We start from the raw sequence: 23,880 nt of genomic DNA, 5'->3' as shown, positions 1-23,880 counted from the left end.
AATGTTCTCTTGACATTCAGCTGGATTTCATGTGATCACCATGTGTTGCAGTTGCAATTATCAATAGTTTCGGTTATGAGCTTACACATGGAGTAGAAGTTTATTGTTAATTGGTAGGGTTGGCAACGGCCTGGACCCAAATAGTATTTTGGTTCAGGGTTTGGATCCAAACCCGATCCGAACGGTCTAAAAGTTGGACCCATACCTGCACCCGTCGGGTCCAAGGTCTAGTCGGGTATTCATTGCCACCGTCATTGTGAGCTTCTTTCTTTTTTTTTTGAAGCCTGTTTTTGACTATCATATATCCATATTATTGACAACAAGGTCAATCACTCGCTATTAAATTTCAAGCCGATTGAATTGTCATTTAATAGGTAAAGATAACTACGAGTTCTTATTGTATACAATTTTTAATACACTCGTACGATTAGGGCTTGAAGTATTTTATCTCCAACAGCTTACAAGTACGGGTCGAGTTTGGTCCGTTGCCGCCCCTACTAATTGGATCCTTTTGCATTGGCGTTAATCCACATATCACGTACAGCTAGTCTCATCTATAGATTGCAGTTAACTAGTTACTTATTAACTTTCTGGTGATTAATTCTTAGCCATATTCCATTGCTGTTTTATTTTCTGATTGTGAATTTATTATGGCTTCGAGGCTTGACTTTTGCAAACCAAAGAGAAAGAAAATGCATGTCCTGGATTGCTATCCTAATTCACCAATATAATTCAATGATTCTGTTAGGATACCAGGTAATCTTATGTTCTTAGGTGCCCTAAACATTATTTTTTTGGGTGAGTCCGAGGGGAGAGGGCTCCTACCTTTGATAGGAATTAAGCCTAGGACGTAGTGTTGCAAATTGTCGAACGCTAACCAATTATGCTCGGGCTTTTTTTCTAAAAAAACGTTTCTGAGCTCTAAACATTTGATGTTCATTATGTTTTAACCATCTTTTTTTTGACACCACATATTCCTCCTCGGAACATGGAAAATATTTATTGATTATGCCTAAAACAGATATTTTTCCTGATGTGCTTGTACTTGAAGCTTCAGATATGTATGCGCGTTTCTCTGCAGTGTCTCTTCATAGTTTGATTCCAATACTGCTGCATAACTTTAGATTTTGCTTAAATCTTCCTTGCTTCTCCAAAACCCTCCTGTGATTTTCATGTTAATTGTTTTGTATGGAATTTTGAGAATAAACTACAATATCTAATTGACTTTCGCCATTTACGATTGGAAAACCAAACTACTACCTACACCACCCTTCCAGATTGCAAAAATGAAATTGGTTTCAGTTTATAAATTCCATATCCACCCAAAATAGGATTTGATTTGTTCATGATTTTATATAGAATATTTCATTTTTTTTTATTTATTGGAATGTTGGCATACGTTCTATCTATTTGCTTATCTCCGTGTGAATCATATGCTTCGAACAATAAGAGGTAGACACTTTAGTGAGATTGAAGATCACGGTACTACCAACATCCGTATGGCCGAAGGTAATGAGCCAAAGACCACATGTCTCACTCTGTATGGAGCTTTTGAGCTCTTGGTGATGCCCTGTGTGTGTAGATGTGTTTATGTGTGCAAGATGACTTCACCAAACCCAACATAAACCATAAATACTTGAAGAGATATTATATCTAGTAAAAAATCAGAACTTCGAATAGATAATTTTTTTATTATTACTGTCTGGTTTTTTTGGGGGTTTCCATTGACCAAATCTCACAAGTTCCTACCAACTGTTCTTTCTCTCTGCAACTGCAATTTAAGGAAACCCAGACGCTCTTTGGACCATTCTAATGATGGCTACAATTGAAGAATCAATAATAGAATAAGAACAAGAGAGAGAGAGGCATGGAGAGAGAAGTTATCATAGAAACCCCACTACTTGCAGAGGTGGATGTTCCTATAGAGCAACAACCATTGGAGCAACAACAGTTTCTGAAGCCTATGGAGAGAGAAGTTATCATAGAAACCCCACTACTTGCAGAGGTGGATGTTCCTATAGAGCAACAACCATTGGAGCAACAACAGTTTCTGAAGCCTATACAATCAGAAAGGACTTTTCAAGTTTTGATTGTTGGGGTGAATGTTTGGCCCATTTGATGATTGACCAAGTATTCGTACATAATTTGATCTATATATATAAAAGTAATAACTCTATGAGACCCTCCTACATCCATGTGAGTAGATGGTGATCCTTTGGGGTCTTACATACATGGGTGTGAGAGGTCTTACAGTATCACTACTATGGGTTTGTCTATAGTTAACAAACCCTCAAAATACAAAGGATGACATTTTGGAAGTTAGTGTTGTAAAGTATCTGTCTTTTAATTAAAATTTCAATTTTATCCCTTATGGAGATGACAAAAGTATCATTTGTCTCGTAGTAATATTTACAAAATTGCCTCACAAAAGTAAATTTTTTTAAAGAATAGACGACAAAATTAATAAATCCACCATTCACAACTCTCTCTATCTTGAATATTTGTAATTTGAAGGGTTGTGAAGTTTAGAATATATATATATATATATATATATATATATATATATATTTGTATCTATAGTACAAAAACAAGAAATTATCGCTAATCTACTTATGTTTTACTATAATTGGAAAAAAAAAGAAAACCCCAATTTTTCAAAACCTTACCTACACCATTTTTCACAAATTTCGGTTTTTTTTTAACCAAAATAACATTCATGTTAGTCTTTTTACCGTAAAGAATATTACGGTAATTTAAATATCGTAATAAGTTTAAGGAGTATTACGGTAATTAAAATACCGTAATACTTTAAAAGTAGTATTACGGTCTGACAAAAATTCATACTAATTGTATTTTTCAAATCACAAATTTTTAAGATATAATCTCTAAGTTTTTATATGGTTCTCAAAATTTTAGAACAAAAGCATTCTTAAAGAAGTATTTTTGAGCAATGGAGTAGATCCACATCGTGCTCCCATGGGAATATGGATTTTTTGAAAAATACAGCTCCAAAGAAAACTATCGGGGAGGAGAGGAGAACCCTGATGTTAGTTTCGGTTTGAAGCTTTTTAACCAATAGGGGTTTGAAATTGACCGAGAAAGTATTACCATGATAAGAATACCGTAAAGACTTCCCCACAATAATAAGAGAAATGATGTTGTGAGACCTTCCTACACCCATGTGTGTAGGACCCCAAAGGACGACCATTAAATTGCTATGGATATCTAGAAAAGTCAAGTCTCACACTCATGTGATAACTTTTTTATAGATCTGTACCAAATTTAATGGTGATCTTTGAGGTCCTACACATATGGGTATGGAGGGTCTCATAGGATCATTACTCTAATAATAATTCAAACTATTACCATAATACTCTTTGAATTTTTTACGGTGTTTTAATTACCATAAATCTTAAAATATATTATGGTAAAAAGATCATCGTGAACGTCATTTTGGTTAAAAAAAACTAAAATTTGTGAAAATTGATGAAGGAGAGGTATTGAAAAGTTAAAGATTTTTCTTTTAATTTTACTTAAATAAAGGTTTATTAACAATAATTTCCATAATAACACTATTTTTCCTTGCGGTTTTCGGCACGAAGCAGAAACCTTACTGCCCCAAAACACACACTCTCTCATCAATCACAAGCGTCTTAACACCACCCACCCCAAGTCCCAATGGCAAAACCTCCATTGTCCTCTCTCTCTCTCTCTCTCTCTATCGCATCAGAATAAAGTCTCTCTCCAAAATAAGTTGCAGTACCCTTTTGAGAATCACAATCGCCTTAGCCACTCAAATGTCAAAATCAGGAAGGTAGGAACACAAATTACAGAGAAACCCCAACCCACTCCTCTTCCTCCCTCTAAGTTAAATGAACCTGCGACACAATGAGGCTCTCTCTCTCTCTCTTCATTCTCCATTTCCCTGCTCTCTCCATGGGAACCCAACAAAGAAACTCATCTTTTGCGCTCTCTCTTCGCAATCCCAAATCCCAGATGGGTCTTCTTCACAAGTCCCTGAAACTCCCCCTGCTTCCCCATTGCCTCCAGAAACAACTCCTGAAAGAACTCCATTACCCAATGCACAAATTGATGAGGATATCTCACTTTCTCACTCTAAAACCTCACAGATCGATAGAGAAATCTTATTTTCTCCCGCCAAGACTGTTTTGACCCAAGAACATGTAGTAGAAGTTCTCTTGAACAACCAATCCCACCCAAAAGCTTCTCTGAAGTATTTCAGATGGGCGGACGCTCAGCGAGGCTATCTTCGAGGCCTCGAACCTCTCTGCATTACTCTTCACATTCTTGCTCGAAACAAAAATTTACCGAGTGTGCGTAAATTGATTAAATTTTTTTTCTCTAAAAAGTCGATTCCTGGTGCTCCAGCCTTTATCGATTGTCTCATGGAGACCTCGAAAAGGTGTGAATCTCACCCTCAAGTATTTGATTTGGTGTTAAATGGGTACACGAGACATGGGTCGGTCCCTGAATCTGTAGAAGCATATAAGAGACTGGTTTCCAATGGTGTTTTCCCTAGTATTGAGTGCATAAACTTACATTTGAGAAAGTTGGTTAGGCTGGATTTTGTAGATGAGGCGTGGAATTTGTATAGAGAGATGGTAGATAGAGGAGCAGATTTGGATTCTGAAATTCTCGTTACCATGGTGCATGCATGCTCAAAAGGAGGGAAACCAGAGGAAGCCGAGGATTTTTTTCGAGAAATGAAGGCTAAGGGTTGCAAATTGGATGCTGTGATTTATACCAGTGTAATTCAGGCCTTGTGTAAGAAACCCAATTCGAGAAAGGCTTGCGAATTACTGAGAGAGATGAAAAGCTTGGGTTTGGTTCCTTCTGAGTTTACTTATACATGTCTAATTGGTGCGTGCTCGATAGAGGGGAACTTAGAAGAGGCATTGAGGCTCAAGGATGAGATGCTTTGCAATGGCTTCTCTCTCAATGTGGTGGCTGCTTCGAACCTTATTAATGGATATTGCAATGACGGGAATCTGGATGGCGCATTTGAATTGTTCGATAAAATTCAGCCTACTGGTTCAACCTATGAAAATCTGATCAGGGGTTGTTATAAAAATGAAAGCTTCGATAAGGCTTGTGAAGTTCTTTTACAAATGAGAGAGAGAGGATTCTTTCCTAGAATAAAAATCCTTACTTCTATTTTAAATGTCTATCTGAAGAAGGGGATGTGGAGAGAGGCATTAAACTTGTTCAAAGAGGTAGTGGATCGTAGAGAAGCGAATGTTGTCACTTATGCAACTGTCATCCATTGGTTATGTAAAGAGGGGAGAGTGAGAGAGGCTTGTGGCCTGTGGGGAAAGATGGTCAGCTCAGGAATAAAACCAGATGTTGTTTCTGTCAATAGTTTGTTACATGGGCTTTGCAGGGTAGGGAACATAGATTTGGCACGTAGTCTCTATGAGCAAATGACTCAAGAGGAAGGTATAATACCAGATGATATAACCTACAACACCTTAATAATTGGATGTATTGAGAAAGATAGTTTTGAGCTCGCTATGAAGTTACTGGATGACATGAGAAGCAGAGGCCTTCGGGTGGATATTGTACCTTACAATCGCCTAATATATAGGTTATGCAAGAGAGGCTATATCGATGTTGCAGTCAAGCTTTTCGATGAATTATTTGAAATTGGTCTGGCTCCGGACTCTGTCACATACAACACCTTAATTGGGGGGCATCGAAATCAATGTAATATGAATGCTGCTCTTAAGTTGCATAGGAGGATGGAAGAGGAGGGTGTTCCTTGTAACTTGGTCACTTACACTACCCTAATTGACATGTCACTTAGAGAAGGAAATGTTCTCTCGGCCTCAAAGCTTTACTCAAAGATGCTAGCCGAGAGCATTATGCCTGACGATACCGCTTACATGGTTCTTTTGCATGGTCTTCGTTACAAAGGTGCTCAGATAGAGAATGCTAGAGAATGCTTGGATGAGATATATACAAAGGGGTTATCTCCTGATTCTTTTGTGTACAGTGCCTTGATCGCAGAATGCTTTAGGGAAGGGCATTTTGAAGAGGCATCTCGCTTGCATGATGAGATGATCGACAAGGGCCTCACAGCTGATGATGCCACTTATAATGTCCTCTTGAATATGAAGTTTGAAGGGAATACTTTAGCTGCATAGCCAATACTTAAGATTCTCTTCTGGGCAGTTTCGCTTGGATGTCATGAGGGACACATTAAAGGGTTCAAACCCTGGACTTTCCTTGTACAAATCGGGTGTCGCATGTCTGGCCAAAAGCCTTGGGTCTCGGTGTCTTGTTTTGAATGCTGAAGTCTCCTTTGGAAGAAATAATAACCAGTTATACTAGATCTGCACTTCTAAGAAGAGAAAAGAGGGTGTGTGTGCCCGCCCTGCAATGATAGGATAAATAGGGATGTGACTTTTGTATCATTGTTGCGCTTGTTGGCCGTCCTGCAATAAGGGATCAGGAAACTAAATTGCTTCTTTTTCTGTTCAATTGATTGTATGAATGTGCAATGCTCATTCCAAAATCAATGCAACAGGAGAAAAACTCTTTACCTGTGGTAAATTCAACGAAAACTGCCTTTGCTCCAAGTTCTTTTTGCTGACTGCTTGATTGTTGTCTCATAATTTGAGAAATTATTGAAAATAAACAACTCTGGAACAGTTCTTTCCAACAAAAAAAATTCTGTATAACAGAGAGATGTTTGATTGTTGGATCACAATTCTTTTAGTATAATTATACCTCTCGGGACATGGTTTCGATTGAGAATATTGAGTCTTGATATAAATGAGATGATCTAACATATTTTAGATTCAAGTACTAAAACATGAGGTCCTACTACTGTTGGCATGCGAAAGTTGCTACTAAATCATCTATTATCCCAGCCAAATGTATAAAACAACATTGACACGAGGAACGAGGTTTCTTCCTTCTTGAAGACTAGAACCTTTCATGTAGTGTAAACCTGCTGCCATTTTAATTAGTGTTTTACTCTTTTTTTATTATTTATTTGGAAAATATTGGGATTAGCTCACTAGCTCATATAAACATATGAACTCAATGGTTCAAATTGAATCTGGAACGATCTGACAGTCACAATTTTATTTCGTATTTTAATTTTTTTTTTTTTTACGAATCCAAATAATTTGAAATTTTATGCATCCATTCTTCTCATCAAGGCGCACATAATAAAAATATTTAAAAAATAAATTGCAAAAATAAATTGATCAAAATACCTCCAAAACTTTCAGGGGTATTTTGGTAAATTTATTTCTTGCAAATTATTTTTTTGAGATTTTTATTAGATTTTCCTATTTTTGAAGAACACATGCCTAAAATTTCAAGTTTTTTGGATTCGTAAAAAAAAAATTAAAATTAAAATTAAAATACGAAATGAGGTCATGACCGTCAGATCGGGCCAGATTGAATCTAAACCGTTGAGCTCATATGTTCATATGAACTAGTGGGCTAATCTCAACGCTTTCCTATTTATTTTGTTTGGTTGATTGCCCTTACAGTCACTTAGATATTCTGAAAGAAGGTTGCCATGGTTGTTCCAACAAAGGTTTGGGTCATAAGTCTTTGTATTTTAGGACCCTAATTTTAGGGTAACCTCCTCACTCAACCTCAAAACTAGAAACAAAAAAGGGCAATGATTTCATGCAATGGTTGTATATTAATATAAATGCAACAAAAAAGGGCTTTTGTTTGATCCAAGTTTTGGAATATACACTCTTTTTATTCTAATGAACAATAACAAAAAAGAAAATTGGAAAATGAAATTTAGAAATTATTTTTTTAGCTCAATTAACATAGGCCGTCCATTTTGATAAGATCGTTAGATCTAGGTCTTAGAAGGAGTTTTTTATTTCCAATTTTTTTAAATGGCTTTATTATCATTAGATGAACAGTATTAAAAAAAAACTGATTTTGAGTTTGTAAAGGCTAAGATCTTAAAACTCTCCAAATGAATGGTCTAGATTAGTTGTTAGAGGGGACTCATTTTGACCATATCTAGAGTTCAAATTGAAACTTTTTTTTTTATATTGATTATGAAGAGAGTGTATGTATAAACTTTTAAGTCATACAAATACCACAAACATGGTTTTTTAGAAGTGTCGTATTATACTATAATACAATCGTTGCATTAGATCACCGCTCAACAAAAAGGGCAATGAATTCATGTAACGATTGAATATTAATATAATACAATAATCTTCAAACATTATGTTAGGGACTTTTGTTTGATCCAAATTTTGAAATATTCATTCTTTTTATTCTAATGAACAATCACAAAAAAGGAAAATTCAAAAATGGAGCCTAGAAAGTATTTTTTTAGCCCAATTAACATAGGCCGTCGGTTTTGATAAGATGGTTAGATCTAGGCTTTCGAAGGAGTTTTTATTTCCAATTTTTTTCGATGGATTTATTATCATTAGATAAAAAAAGGTAAAAAAGAAAAAAATGATTGAGTTTGTAAAGGCTAATATCTTGAAATTCCCCAAATGAATGGTCTAGATTCGTTGTTGGAGGGGACTCATTTTGACCATATCTAGGGTTCAAATTGAAATTTTCTTGTTTTTAAAATTTGATTATTTAGATGAAGACACTTTGTGCAAATTTTTGGATCATACAAATACCACAAACATGGTTTCTAAAAATGTTGTAGCATTATGGGCTTGAAAAGATTGACATCCTAAACTTCAATAGAAACTCAAAATCCTTTTTTTTTTCTCGGAAATACTCATTGATTCCAGAGCAGGTCATGAACTTTTATATCAAAAGAATGGTCTTAAAGAGTTCTTTTGCCGGAGCGAATAAATAAATGGAAATTGTTTTATGCGGGCTAGGCCACATTTTTACAATATACAGTCCCAAGGTATAAAGCATCCATTTTAAAAATGGATGCAAATAGGTGGTTTATCTAAAAACAATTAAAACTAACCGTTCAAATATTTTTTTTAATGAAATTATTATTTTTAATTTTCAAAATTTATTTAATTTTTCATATTCATGATCTCCATGTTAGAGATTACATGTCCTTAAAAATTAAGTCCAAAAGTCCATGTCAAAAATAGATTTTTAAGAAAGGTGACTCATGTCTACATGGACTTATAGAAACCGTGTCCGCAAGTAAATAGTGCACTCCCATCGAAGGATCCTGTACATACTACTAACTATATTTTGTGACAAGATTATACATGTTCCTGAGGGAGCATATATTTTCTCCCCCTGGCCCTAGACCCACGACAATGACTAATCATTCAAGCAAAACGAGCCAAAAGAAATGAGAAGAGCCCTCTAAACTAACAGAGGCAGTGGAAAAGGTACGTTACACTACTGCAATTGAACCAATAAAAACTGTATATAGTATTCAAGTGAACAGTTTTTAAATATGGGAAAAGTTTATATAGAGCCGAGGCAAATAAATTAAAGCTTACATCAAAAATTTCACTAGAAGAGGTTGTTTTGATGTTCACATATCCTCAAATTGATCATCTCGACATCAAGATGCATGGACATAAGCAAAAATTAGATTTTAAGTTTTGAAAACAGTGCATCTTGTAATGTATTTTTTTACCGTCAATTTTCAAGTGTTCATAGATCTGCTTGATCTACACTATTTTAGAAGCTTTAAAATTTATAATTAGAGATGGAAATATATTTTAAGGATATCACAAAGATTTTCAATGTTGAAACTATATTTCTTGACACTATTTGTAGGTGGGTTTTCTTTTGATTGTTTAGAGCCTCGGTTCTCAATATACCGACAAACTAAAACATTGGTAATAAATTGGTTTTTGTTCAAAAAGTTAAGAGGCGGGGCAACAGTATAGACCGTAAAAAATTAGTTAAAGTTAAAGAATCATGATATGTTATATTTAACTCAAAAAACCAAGTGAAAAAATTCGGATATGCAAAGATGAAATAGTATAAAATTATGATTTGAAGTTATTATAGAGATACATTGAAGTCATTAGACAATAATTTCATGTCATTGGCTACTAACATTTAATGTTCTACTTGACAAATTTTGTCTAATTGTTTTTTGGGTGAATAATTTTGTCAAATTTTTAATTAAATACAACTACATTTCCTGCATGACACAAAATATACAAAGATTTTATTGGAGGGTACACTGAAACAACAACAATACTAAGTACATGAATTACATTATCTAGTAATAAGAAGTGTAAACCAAGGTTGGATTATTGATAGAAGAAAAAACTAACATATTCATTAGTCGCTCTTCTTCTAATTCTATGTATTATTTTAATACAACTTTTAAGGGAATATGTTGGCCGAAATTTTTTATGGAAATAAATCAAGCTTCTTTTATCCCACTTTTGATGTTCTTACCTCAACCAAAATTCTGGGATATCAAATTGACAAAGAAAAAGGAAGTTTCAAGCAAGTTATAGGAAAGAAGTTCCTTTAAAAAGTTCGTTTGAATAAAGATATAATATGTTTTAAGGAAAAAGTTTATATAAGGTGTCAACTTTATACTGTAAGATAAAGTGCACTTAAAAAACCCATAAAAAAAAACTATTTCATCACTAGAAAATTCTCCAATTAATTATCTTGACCTCGATATATATGGACATGAAAGAAAAAATGAATTTCAACTCTTAAAAATAATGCATCTTGTAACACATTATCCAGATTGTCCATTTTTTAGATTTTGGAGTGATCATAGAATTGCTAAATTTACAATATTTTCGAAACTTTCAATTTCATTATAGAGGTGAAAAATAGACTTTTATACCATGATAAGGGTTTTGACACCGAAAATACATCTTTTAATGAAATTTTGAGGCGCACCCTATCGTGATTGTTTAAGGTTGACACCATACATAAACCTCACCCATGTTTTTACATCTGTTCCATAAAGAAATAAAATGCGATATTTTTTAAGATCATTTGAAACCTTCGGAGTCTTTAATGAATTTCAAAAAAATCCAAGATGTTACTAAAAAATCATCTTTTATTAGAGACTTGTTCCCGCCCTAAACCAATAGTGGGAGGCGAAAAGGTAATTTACTTTACGATCAAACCAACAAAAAGCTATACATACGAATTAAATGAACAACAGTGAGTTTTATAAAATTATATCACATATCGTTAATGGTACACCACCATTGTTTTATTTAAATATATCTTATAATTTACAGAAGAAGTTCATACAAAGGAGGGTGAATCTTCCCTTCTAAACCTGGAAAACTGTATTTCTGGAGGCCTCCTTGGGGTAAGGTAAAACCGGTTTGTTTAGCAGGTATTACCTTTCTTCCAGCTTCATCTGTAGATGTTAAAAGCCCACACCCACTGCATAACGACTCCAATTCCCATTCCTGCATGGGAGTTATGTCAAATCTCAAGTGAAAATCAAGAGAGAGAGAGATTTAGAAAATGAGTACAACAAAAAGATCGAGGATGGATCATTTCGTTTCATAACGGTAATGGCCATTATAAAGCAAAAGATGGTGATTAAGCAAAAACACAGGAAACTCGAATAAATTAGGGAAAATAATGAAAAAATGGATATATATATATAATTTCTATAAGATTGCAACCTTAAACAATCCCATTAAGGCACACCCCCAAAGTTTATCATAAATTGTAATGTTGGTGTAAAAAAATATTAGGATTATCTTAAAATCTATTTTTATATCTAATTATAAAATTTTAAACTAAATAAATAATTAAAATCAAGTAGATTTATAAATATATGAAAACCTTGAAAATGTACTGTCTAAATAATGTGTTGCAAGATGATCAATTAGAGGGTTTTTTAACACTAATTCGCTGGATTTTTTAACACTAATTCGCTGGATTTTTTAGGCGGATATATAATTCTACATTTTAAGGTTGTTTTGAAGCGGATATATAATTCTACATTTTAAGGTTGCAACCTTATACAAACTTTTTCCTATATATATATATATATATAACAATGCATATTTAAAAAATAGATTCTGCTTTTAAATAGGGGAGGCATTTTTACAAGATAACAGCTTCTATTTCAGTTATTCTAAAATAACAATTTCTATTTCTATTATATTTTATTTTTTGAGGATTAATTAATGTTCACTATCACAGCTGTGAAGCCGGTCCATAAACGGCCATTTTTACCCATATGTACCTATTTTTTCCGCTCCCATGTTACCTTTATACATAATAACAGGTTGCGCCAGTTAGCTCTATAATGGCAGCTATTTTCTCATTGCAGCCATACCTTCTGAACTTAGAGAGAGAGAGGGACATTCTCTAAAATAGCTGTAATTTCCAAATGACAGCCGTTTTCTTGGACCCAGTCTTTAAAAAAACAAGTCCGACTTGGACTCACCCGTCCCGACTTGGATGATACGAGTCATGACCAGATCTTGACCAAGTGTTACCAAGTCTGGAGGGCGTCATCAAGTCCTTGACCAAGTCTGTCCGAGTCATTTGAAAAATAGAAACTAGTGAATCTGTTTCAGGTCACTACAAGTTTGACTCACAACTCATGAGCTGATTGGACCAGCCCCTTTACACGGTTCTGGGTTCTTAACCACTGCTTGAGCCTGGAGCCACACACACACATACAGTATTGTGAACACAATGCATCAATCTTTTCAGCTTTTCAGCAAAATACATACCTTCAGCATCAAGAGTTTCGAAAGGTGGGAGATGGGGTAGGGGTAAAGCTTGTAACCCCCATGGTTGATGCAGGCGAGAGACCATGTCCGTACCTTTTGATCATTGAAAGCATATTTAGTACCAATTGTCATCTAATGTGATTTTTCTTGTTCCCTCTATTTGGTTGATTTAAAGATGGAAAATGTTCTTCTACAACTGTTGTTGCAGTCTCGGCCACTACAACCACACTGAAAAATGCATTTTTTGAGGAATTGAGGATCCAAAATTCTACAAACACGTTATCTTGACCCCCAAGATCAAGATCTCAAGGGTAAAAAAAAACAAATCTGGAGGCAAAAACATTTCTCCATCATGATTGCTCTCTCAACATCTAGCCTGGACCGTCCACATCAATGGAGGCGAGATATATCAGAACTGCACCAATTAAGGAGGCCCAAATTTATTTTCTCGTGTGCAAATGGATTTGCATGTGTTTAGGAGTGTTCTTGGGTCCTCAATACATCAAAAAGGTGGACTTTCAAGGTGTGACTGTAGTAAAATCAAAAATCAAGAAACTAAACAGAATCAAGAAGAGAATATTAAAGATAAGATGAATAAGGACAGCCTGTGAAAGACCAACCTCATTGAAGAAGGATTCCATAAGGCAGAGCTGTAAATAAGAGGCCTCTGTTGCAGCCAAGGAGAAGAAACGTTTGTAATTGGCTATTCTGAAATGCCTGTAATATTTCCAACACATTGAAGAAAGAAATTTAAGCATTTTCGGACTCTGTTTCTTCAATATCCTTTACTACTGAAGAACCTGAATTTCATTAAAACCCAAAGTGACAAACAAATCAAGAAAACAGAGCAAAACATGGAACTTAATAATATGTGCTAATTGAATTCTAGGATTTTCGTCATCGTTACCTCAACACATTCCTGGCAAACTGCATCTCCCTTGACTTCAGTAGAGGTGCATCCAGTCTTCGGAACCACACAGAAAGAGACTCACCCTGTAAAACTTAAGTCCTTCAGAGAGAGAGAGAGAGAGAGAGAGAGAGAGAGAGAGAGAGAGATAGAGAGAGAGAGAGAGAGGGAGGGAGGGAGGGAGGGAAGGAGAGTCATAATGCAATTATTATTATAAGTGTTTCAGAGAGAAAAAGAGAAAAGAGAAAAAGAGAAATAGATAGGAATAAGCCGGACTCACTGTTGATTGCCCGTGAGGACCTAGATGCAGGAGTACATAGTATGAATAGAACTCAGCTCGGTTCTTGTTAATAGTGCCACAGCTCCTACTGATCTCATACAGATCAAAAAGGGTCTTGAGGGTTTTTGTGAGCTGCTCCAAGTTGAGATGACACAAGGAAGATATGCTAGCTGAGCTGGCACTTTGGGGAAGCTTGTAGTGAGATATAATGTGGAATTTTACCTGAATGATTGCTTGCCTATTTAATAAAAAATGCGGATCACCTAACAACACATCCAATAACTGAGCCAAAAAAAAAAATCCACAGTTCCTTTAGATATTTATGTTGATTTGTGAGATCCATTTTGCTGTACATAAACAGTAATTTGCATGAATACAGCTTTATTTTTTGTCTCTTTTTTTTTGTCAGAAGGCTAGTTTTGGTAGGAATGGAACTTCAGATGCCATGTTGTGGCACCTTTTCACCCTGACTACCCAAGCCTAGAAGCTTTCCTGCATCCATGCTGGGTGTTGATGTTTAGTATAGCCAAACCCCAAAAAACGCATATTTTCTTCAAGATAGAAAGGATTTTAGAATTCGAAACATGAGAACATGAAATAAATAAATAAAAAGTGTTTAACAGAATGGAACGGGGCACGAAACTGGATAGGGGGCAAGTCCGAGTCAGCTTGCATATTCCTCAGCCCAACCCCCATCAAGACCATGACCATGACCAGACTCATTGGTTTTTCTAGTGACTCAGACAAACTTGGAAAGACGTGACCAAACTCGGTCAAGACTTGGATCATACAGAGTGACTCAAGTGAGGTGAGTCAGATCGCCAAATTTTTAAGCACCGTAAGAAACTTACCATGTGCTCATGCATAAGGATTGCTTCTTCATTGATTATGTTCTGCATGCTCAAATCTTGTCGGATTGATCTGGTCCTATCAAACACAAAGTTATGAACCACTTCAAATGGATGATCTGCTGCCTCAAGAAGCCTGAGCAAATATATTAATGTATCTCGCAGCACAGGAAGAGGTCGTATATCTGATACATGCAACTGTGGCATAGAGATGGTTCTGCAAAACTAATGACAGACATAGTGAGTGAATTGCTACTCTACACCAAAAATGGAGAATTCATGGTGAATCAAAAAGAGTGTAAGTAAATTTTTGAGAAATTTATGTGCGCATCCCCCTAAAACATCTTCATTACAAAAAAAAGACCCCTTCAATTTTCAAAATTTACAATCATACTCCTTTTTTGTTTTTTGTTTTCTTTGACCAAAATGCCCCTATCTAAACCTTCAAGATCCAAAATTCCTATAGAATTTTCGGATTTAAAGTTCTCTTAGCTTCAAGCACAAAACCCCCACTACCAAGGTGTTTTGGAAACAAAAGGAATTTCAGATTTTTAAAAATCTGAAATTCTGGAAATTTTGGATTTTAAAAATCTGAAACTTCAAATTTCGAATTTTCAAAATCCGAGTTTCTGAAAATTTCAGATTTCTAAATTACAGATCTTCAGCATTTGAAATTTTACAAACTTCCATCTAATTAAATTTCGGATCTTGAAGATACGAAATATGGTAGTTTGGACATTTTTAAAACTATGCAAACAAGGAAGGTATGAAAGTAATAATAGAAAATTTTTGGGTAATTATTTAGTAAAGGTAAAATTGGGGAATATTGGTGAAATTTTCTCTAAATTTTTTAATTCCTCTACTTGCAAAGCATGAGCTAAAACAGTATTGAACACAACATGATAACCATAAAGAAATCTCAAAGAGTTCTATAGATGATAGAATAAATAAAATATCGAATAGATATTATAATGGAATGAGATGGCTGGCTGTATTAAGAAAGTGGCAAAAGAAGTTTTAGGAGAATCTAGAGGGAAAAAGAATTGCAATAAGGAAACTTGGTGGTGAAATGATGAGATTCAAAAGGCCATTAGTGTGAAATGATCATATTATAAGAAAAGGTAATGTAATAGAAATAATCAAAACTTAGAAAAATATAAAAAGGCTAAGAAAAACGCTAAACAACTAGTAAGGCTAAACTTAAAGCATATGATAATCTATACAATAAACTAGGAACAAGAAAAGGTGAAAAAAATATCTTTCAATTAGTAAAAATGAGAGAGAAAGTGTAGGGATTTAAGCCATATTAAACGCATTAAGAGTGAGGATCATAGGGTCTTAGTGAATGATGAAGAGGTCAATGAAAGGTGGAGAGTTTATTTTCAAAAATTATTAAATGACAAACACAATAGGGCATAATGATAGAAGGAATTGTCAGCATAAATGAGGGTGGATGTCATAGATACATTCGTAGGATTAAGATATCAGAAGTGAAAGAAGCTTTGAAGAGGATGAACATAGGAAAGGCTTTAGGACCAGATGGTAACCAATAAAGGTATTAAAAGTGTATGGAGGAGATTGGCATTGGCTGGCTAACCAAGTTGTTCAACAAGGTATTGAGAACAAAAAATATGCCAGACGAATGGAGAAAAGGTATTGTGGTACCTATTTACAAGAACAAAGGAGATACAGAACTATGAGAACTATCGAAGAATCAAACTTATGAGCCACAATACGAAGCTGTGGGAGTGAGTGATTGAACAATGACTAAGGCAAAAAACGAGTGTATTAGAAAACCAATTCGGTTTTATGCCAGGGAGGACAATAACCTGAGGCTATTTTCCTACTTAGGCAACTGATTGAGAAGTTTATGGTGAAGAGAAAAAAGTTATTGATCTAGATAAAGCTTATGATAAAGTACCTAGAGATAGGAACTGGTGGGTGTTGAAAAAAAAAAGAGTCTCTAGACACTACATTGTCTTGGTGAGAGATATGCCCGAGGGCTAACTAGTATACAAACTAATGAAGAGACGAATGAGATTTCAGTGATAACAAGTCTACATCAAGGATCAACATTGAGCTCGTACCTATTTGTCTTAGTTATGGACGACTTAACTAGGCACCTACAAGATGAGGTACATGTTGTTCGCAAATAACATAGTTTTGATCGATGAGACCGGAAATAGCGTCAACACAAACTTAGAACTTTGGAGGGATGCTCTAGAATCTAAAAGTTTTAAATTTAGCCGGACAAACACAATTTATGGAATGCAAGTTTAGTAATAACAGGAGTAGAGACGAGGAAGTAGTTAGGATTGGTGGCCAAGAAATATCAAAAAGAGCACAATTTAAATATATCTTGGGTTGATAATCCAGAAAAATGGAGAGATCGAAGAAGATGTCGCATATAAATTAGAGCTGGGTGGGCGAAGTGGAAGCGTGCGACCTGAGTTTTATGTGATCGCCACATACCAAGTAAGTTCAGGGGCAAGTTCTATAGAACAACTATGAGACCAGCTTTACTTTATGGGGTAGAATGTTAGGTGGTCAAAAACAACATATCCATAGAATGATTATAACTGAGATGAAGATGTTGAGATGGATGAGTGGCAAGACAAGAAGGGGTAGAATTCGGAATGAATACATTCGAGGGATAATTTAGGTGTGGCACCAACACGCAATAAGATGAGAGAAAATAGACTTATGTGGGCTGGTCATGTGTGGCGCAGACCCAATAGAGCACCTGTTAAGAGGTGTGAGTTAGTTGAGCACTCATCTTGGGGTGAGCTTACTACTTAGATGCTTTCAACAGTTATCCGCTCCACACTTGGCTACCCAGCGCGGGCACGATAATTGGTACACCAGAGGTGCGTCCTTTCTGGTCCTCTCGTACCAGGGAAAGGTCCTCTCAATGCTCTAGCGCTCACACTGGATATGGACCGAACTGTCTGAAGACGTTTTGAATCCAGCTCATGTACCGCTTTAATGGGCTTGTCTTTCATCCCAAGGCATAACTTGTATTCATACACTTCATATTAGCCTAGTGTTCACTCCCAGCAATATAGCCATCCCTACCCTCTCACGTCAATCCCACGAGCCTCTTAAGAATGAAATTTTCATTCCATACATGCTAGATCATGAATTAGTAACTACACCCACTCTCCGAAAAAGTCTCCATTGTTTCGAAATTTCTATTTTTAGAAGGCCTTGTTTACTCCTAATCATTCATTCTCCTCATTTGATTGAATAGTTGCCTTAGCTCCGTGTTGTTTGAAGTTCCTCAATTTCCCCTGTACTGCTAGTAGCACATCACCTAAGAATTATGAATTGGCTAGTTGTAAATAGCCTCAGGGCTATAAAACAAAGGATTATCCCCGAATCTACACCAAGGGAATTATTGTCTATCGTTGGCCTCTATGGTAGAATCAGTCGGGGAGGCCCGAGACGCGGTGGTTTACCCTATGGTGGATGTCAACGATTCGAGTCCACTTATCTCCGCTCGTGATCTTAGCCTATACAAATTTTTGGTATTTGTTATTCTGGCACAAATCTTTTTGGTTCTTAAAAGAAACAGATTGAGAAGGTTCAATCGGCTGAAATGAATTTCTAGATCTACGAAAAAACGGGTATGCGATAGGCCCAAAAGGACATGGTTGGAAGTAGTGAGAAAAGATGTGGGGACTTACGACCGCACTAAGGGTATAGCCCTTAATAGAGCAGAATGTTGGACCAGCATTCTTGTGGCCGACAGCAATTAATTGGAAAAAGGCTTTGATGATGATGATAATGATGATGTAATAGTTATTAGAAGTTGAAGATATTGTGCACAATATCAACCACTATGTTTATCCTAATTCTTTTTAAGATAGGCCTTCAGATTTCAATTTCACACAATTTCTCCTCAAGTGATTTCAGAGTTTCTCAAGTAAGCAGAGCATAGAAACGTGAATTACTCATGAATAGCTAGAGGGGACCAAATTGGCCTTAAAAATATTTCAAGGGAATACAGAAAATGGACTATTTCTAAATAAGTGATCAGTTTATGTATGTGTGTGTGCGTGTGGGAAAGGGGGACGAAGCTACCAATAGGTTGTCAGCTAAAATGAATAGTATTTTTATTTTTTTTGAAGAAAAGGTTGACTTGTATAAATGAGAAGAAAACTATTTACAAAAAAGTGATAAACAAAAGTTGGCGACCCACAGGTTGGGTGATCGGAGATACAACAGTTGTTGTGCGTAAGATAGGCAGTGAAATAATTTGAAAAAAGAGAAAATACAAGTGTAGGGAAAGATGAAGAGAAAGAGAAAAGAAGTCGAGAAGAAAGTGTTTCAAATTGGGGGATAGAACCAAAAGAGATCAAAAAGTTCTTTCATTGCTAAGAACTGGCATCATCTATCTTCTTGTACCCAGGGGTAAAAATGTAGGGGCAGACCTATCACTGTTATCCTGCTTTTGGGGATGATGGATGCCCAGAGTGATATCCGAGCATACTTGTTGAAACCTTCTTATACTGATAGAGCAGCTAAGCAAAGCCAGAGGAGGCTTCATAAGTGTATAAGCAGGTGTTCTTGAGAACGAGGTGAATTATCTATACTGTTCTTTTTAGCAGCCTTTCAGTCGAAAGGGTCTTCAATCCTCAATGAGCGGTGATTGTTTGATGAAGCAGAAAGAAAGGGAGAGAGAGCGAGGGATAGTTTGCAAGATGGGAGTGGAGATAGAGGGGTGAGAAAGGTTGTCAGAAGGAGTTTACACTAAATATTTCCCTTTTTGTTTTTCAAAAATTATTTTAGAAAGTTGTAGAAGAGGAGGAGATGTAGACGTTTTGCTAGAGAAGTATAAGAGAGGGAAGAAAGTCCTTAGAATTGAAGGAGAAGGTGAGATGGAGAGATTTTGTGGGAGAGGTATAAGAGAGGGATGAGAGAGAAGTGAATAGTAATTTTGGTTATGTTCCTCACCATCATTTCTTGACTGGATGGTTAAGAATATATGTTACTATTTGAATTTTACGTTTTTTTCTACAAATATGATTAAGGTAAAATTTTAGGTGTACCTACACTATCACACACCATTGAAAAATATAAAACAAATATTTCCAAAACCTTAAAATGACAAAAAACATCCCTGACATATTTCAGGGATATTTTGATCATTTTAAGTTTTGGGAAATATTTGTTTCATAATATTTACACATGGCCAAAATACCATATGATCCAATTTGTTGAAAAACTATTATAATTAAATTAGTAACATACACCCTCAACAATCTGATCAAATATCTGAGAATTAGAAGTACAACCGAAATTACTACTCATTCCAGTTGACAACTTATTGGTAGCTCTGTCCTGTACGCGTTTGTGTGTGTATAGTTAGTTAGTTAGTTGGTGAGGATCCTAAAACACTATACATTATGAGGGTGGATCCAAAGCGTAGAAATGCAGTTTTTGAAAAACGATTCCCGCTGATATCACTTGAAAACCACATACCCTAGATAAGTTAAGAAGCAAATATAGTTGGGCCTGAATACATGATGAAGTGCTCAAGATGGATACAATGTCATAAGCAATCATGTGAGTTCAAGGAAAGAAACGTAAAATAATTGGCAAAAAAGGTATTTGTTCAAGGGGTCATAACTCATAACCCATTGGAAAATCATTTCAAGGGCCAAGACATCCCAATCAACATTGGAAAGTTTACTTTTTAATTTTCATTTCATTCCGGGACCACCTAAAAAAATATCATAAAAAATGCCCAAATTCCCGCTAGTCAAGGTTGGGAACCTTGAACAATCGAGAGCATTTTAGTAAAATGACCCACCTAAGATGCCCCAACCAAATGACAAGAGTACCCTTGCAAGTCAAATTATTGAAATGTCCCTGCTTGTTCAAGATTTCCAACCTTGAATAAGGGCCACTTGGGCATACTTAAAGATATTTTCAAAGTCATAATTGAATGAAATAAAAATTAAAAAGTAAACCCCCTGCTGTTAATTAGGATCTTTTGACCCCCCTTAATGGTTTTTAAGGGATTTTGCCCTTTAAATGATATTTTTCTAAAGAAATATGAAGAAGACAGTTCCAATTTACAAAAGAAGATTATGTGCACCTCATGTACTCTAACTCCCAAGCACAGTCTGAATTTCAAGCATTGAATTCATGATGAAACCTAGTATGCCTTATTGAAGATTGGAAAATCTATTTAACTACTAAAGTGTAATTCTTTGAACTTTATAACTGCATGCTTTCCAAAGATATCAGGAAAAATTTGTCATAGTTTGGAGGTGTGAATTGAAATTATTTACTTATCAAAGCAAACTATCATGCGATTGACATGCAAAGGGATGAACCTCTCTATTTCTTATAAGAAAATGTTTTCCTAATTCATTTGCATATTTTTCTCAACATTTTCTTCTAGTTCATTTTGCATATTTTTCTCATTTTCCTATTTCGTTAAAATTTAAATATGTAAAAGAAAATCATAAAGGCACCATTAACATATGATAACAAAGAAATAACTTGCAGCGCTCTTACTTTTTTGGCAGCAAGAGTTGGAGAAGTCTTTTGTGGATCCCCATTTAACCTCTCAAACACAGCTAAATCTCTGAGCCGCTCACGTTGAGCCCTTTCCCTGGCTATTAGAAAACAGTTAATGTCAACGTAACCTAGAAGAATTTTCATAATCAACAGGAAATAATCTGTAATCTCCAGCTAAATTTCGCCTGAACGATAAATCGTTGTTCTTACTTAAGATAATCATACGCAAGAAGGGTAATGGAAATTTTACGAAGACTAGGTCCAACTCGGAAACTGACTTCATATTTTTCAGAAAGCTCAGAACCAACACATGATTGATACATTTTAAAAAATGAAGTTAAGAGTGCATCAAATAGATCTATACAAACAATCAAATGAAAAATGATCCGCAATTCTGCATATGTTTTATGATGTGACATAGTGTGACACCAACCTAATAGTTAGAGATTCCCTTAGCTGAAAATGTGCATTTACAATAAGCCCACTCAAAAGGGATCCTGTCAAAACAGGTAACCTCTCAGATCGTATAAATCCTTTCTAACACATTGGTTCCCATATAGAAAACCAGTAACCTCTTATAATTTTTTGAAAAAAGGGAACATTAAAATAGGCAAACTCTATATTATGTGCCAGTATTTTTAAACTCGGACTTGACCCTCAGCTATTCACCCCAACCACCACAATCATGAATGTCAAGGAAAAAATGAAATTTGAGCCTTAAAATGGTCTATCATGTAACCTTGTTTTCAACTGTCCATTTCAGTTCTCCAAAGATCATCAGTTCTCCACCATTCTTGAAGCTCTAAACTCATCTATTTGAGTCAGAAATGGATTTACAGTAATTTATGATATACTTTGGTCCTAAAACCCTTAAAAAACGTGGTGGAAATTTATGATATACTGTAATTTATGATATAGAGTAAGTGAGTCTGCTCACTTACCTAAAATTTTTTGATAAAATGGGGTAATAGAGAAGATGAACATTTACGTTGACAACAGTCAACGAGTTCAATTGAAGACATGTCCTTTTTCTATGGGGAACCAAACAAGGAAAAAACAGCTGAGAATTGGTGCATTGCATGCTATCAAGATCAGATAGAAGCTTTGAAAACCAGGGATATAGAAAACTCATCAGCATGTTCAGGAATTATTCGATAAACCATGGATTGTTTATGCAATTTCTCTGTGAGACTTTTAGTGTTGCAGGCTTGCAGCAACTAAACATATATTTTCGATTGTCATAGCAAAATCTTGTAACTAAAAACTACGTATATATCATAAAATCATGGCTTTTTCAATTTCTTTCAAGTACCAAACCCAACAAGTAAAAGACCCAATTTGAAACATACATCGAACAAAAACTCTTATCACAGTTTCCCAATTTCTTTCAATTGCCCCTGCAGAAATAAAGTGAAAGTGCATACTATGTAATAAAGGTCCCCATAAAAAGTATTCCACATTTCAAAATTTTTATGTTGGAAACAAGTTAAACGTCCCAACTTATAAAGAGGTATTGAACAACACTTCACAGAAAAATTACAAAAAAATTAAAATCCTGAAACAAAATCAAGCACAAATTTGCATCAATAAATAAATCATAAACAAGTCTCTGTTGTAGCAGTTTGCCGAGTTTTCAATAATACACAAAGAAAGCTACTACCAATAAATAAAATAAAGCAAATATCTATTTTATATTATATTTGGTTCTTCCAACTACGGCAATTGAACTAACATAGTATAGCTAGAAGGAAAAGAACACATCAGGAACAAGGAATTCACAAAATTTTCACTAAAGAAGTAAAACTCGAGAACCCTAGCCTCCCATGGATTCATAATAAGAGGAAAACTATAGCCATTCAAGAAACATATACCTGGACACATATCTGGACAAGTGCCTATAATTGAAGGGTGAGCATCAGAGTTCTGGTCTTCATCGTACACGTCCTCTGCAACAGACTTGACACTACAAGACTGCTCCTTTACTCTTCTAAACCCCGTTTCACTGCTTCTATCCGTGAATTCATCCCTGGAGGCCTTATTTCCCCTTCTATACCCTAATTTTCTGCCTCTCTCATTCAATTCATCCATGAATCCTTGTTCTCCAACATATTTTGTCTCTGATATAGAGCTCTGATCCACTGAAGAAGCAAGATAAGACTGCTCCTTTCCTTTGTTAAACCCTAATTTTCGACCTCTGGCCAAGAATGGCTCTGGACAAACTCGCTCTTCCGTGTGTTTCTTATCTGTTAAAAACCTCGGATCAGAAGCCTTGGAATACCTTCCCTTCGGCCTTTGAAACCCTAATTTTCTCGTGTCCTCCATCACTCTCTGTAAACTTTATTGTTCACCCAAAGATGCAACGATATCAAATCAAATGGTGACCCCTTTTATATATAGTTGACTGTTTCCGGTTAAATTTGTACGAGGATGGACCCTTTACCTTTAAATTTTTCATTTTATTCTTTTTCTTTTAACCCAAATAATTTCCTTTAACCCAAACAATTTGTGTCACTTAAATTTGAACTTTTATATTTTCTAATCCTTTAGACTAATTTTATCCTCTTTTTTTTTTTTTTTTTTTTTTTGAACCCAAACAATTTGTTTAAAGATATCTCTATGTAAACCATATCTTCTCTCTCTTCACATGGTTTTTGCATTATTTTTCTGTCT

At 35.3% G+C, this 23,880-nt stretch overlaps 2 protein-coding genes across 27 annotated transcripts; one reads left to right on the top strand and one right to left on the bottom strand.

The window, feature by feature from the left end:
• The first annotated feature begins 3,429 nt into the window (after nucleotides 1–3,429).
• LOC18442838 (uncharacterized) lies at nucleotides 3,430–6,584 on the top strand. Its single transcript, XM_006853048.4, has one exon. The coding sequence runs from the start codon at nucleotides 3,873–3,875 to the stop codon at nucleotides 6,162–6,164; it is 2,292 nt and encodes a 763-aa protein (XP_006853110.4). The 5' UTR covers nucleotides 3,430–3,872; the 3' UTR covers nucleotides 6,165–6,584.
• A 4,502-nt stretch (nucleotides 6,585–11,086) lies between these two features.
• Nucleotides 11,087–23,568, bottom strand: SAC3C (SAC3/GANP/Nin1/mts3/eIF-3 p25 family). 26 transcript variants are annotated; one of them, XR_016051138.1, is made up of 8 exons: nucleotides 23,082–23,568; nucleotides 21,208–21,308; nucleotides 14,683–14,904; nucleotides 13,832–14,113; nucleotides 13,552–13,653; nucleotides 13,265–13,444; nucleotides 12,645–12,737; nucleotides 11,087–11,357 (listed from the first exon to the last, which is right to left on the bottom strand). XR_016051138.1 is itself a non-coding variant. In XM_088860605.1 (8 exons), exons 1-8 carry the CDS (start codon nucleotides 23,530–23,532, stop codon nucleotides 11,175–11,177), a joined length of 1,515 nt encoding a protein of 504 aa, XP_088716731.1. In that variant the 5' UTR covers nucleotides 23,533–23,568; the 3' UTR covers nucleotides 11,087–11,174. The 26 variants fall into 26 exon arrangements, 7 of the variants coding, with proteins under 7 accessions (XP_088716731.1, XP_006853111.4, XP_088716774.1 ...); XR_016051133.1 differs by having other exon boundaries at nucleotides 13,265–13,361; XR_016051127.1 differs by having other exon boundaries at nucleotides 12,645–13,173; nucleotides 13,552–13,637.
• Nucleotides 23,569–23,880: the final 312 nt, after the last annotated feature.

This window comes from Amborella trichopoda, chromosome 1, assembly GCF_054954075.1.
Source record: "Amborella trichopoda isolate Santa Cruz 75 chromosome 1, AtrichopodaSantaCruz75HAP2 v2.0, whole genome shotgun sequence".
Lineage (NCBI taxonomy): Eukaryota > Viridiplantae > Streptophyta > Magnoliopsida > Amborellales > Amborellaceae > Amborella > Amborella trichopoda.
The sequence above is the reverse complement of the archived record's forward strand: the minus strand, read 5'-3'. Positions and strand labels throughout refer to the sequence as shown.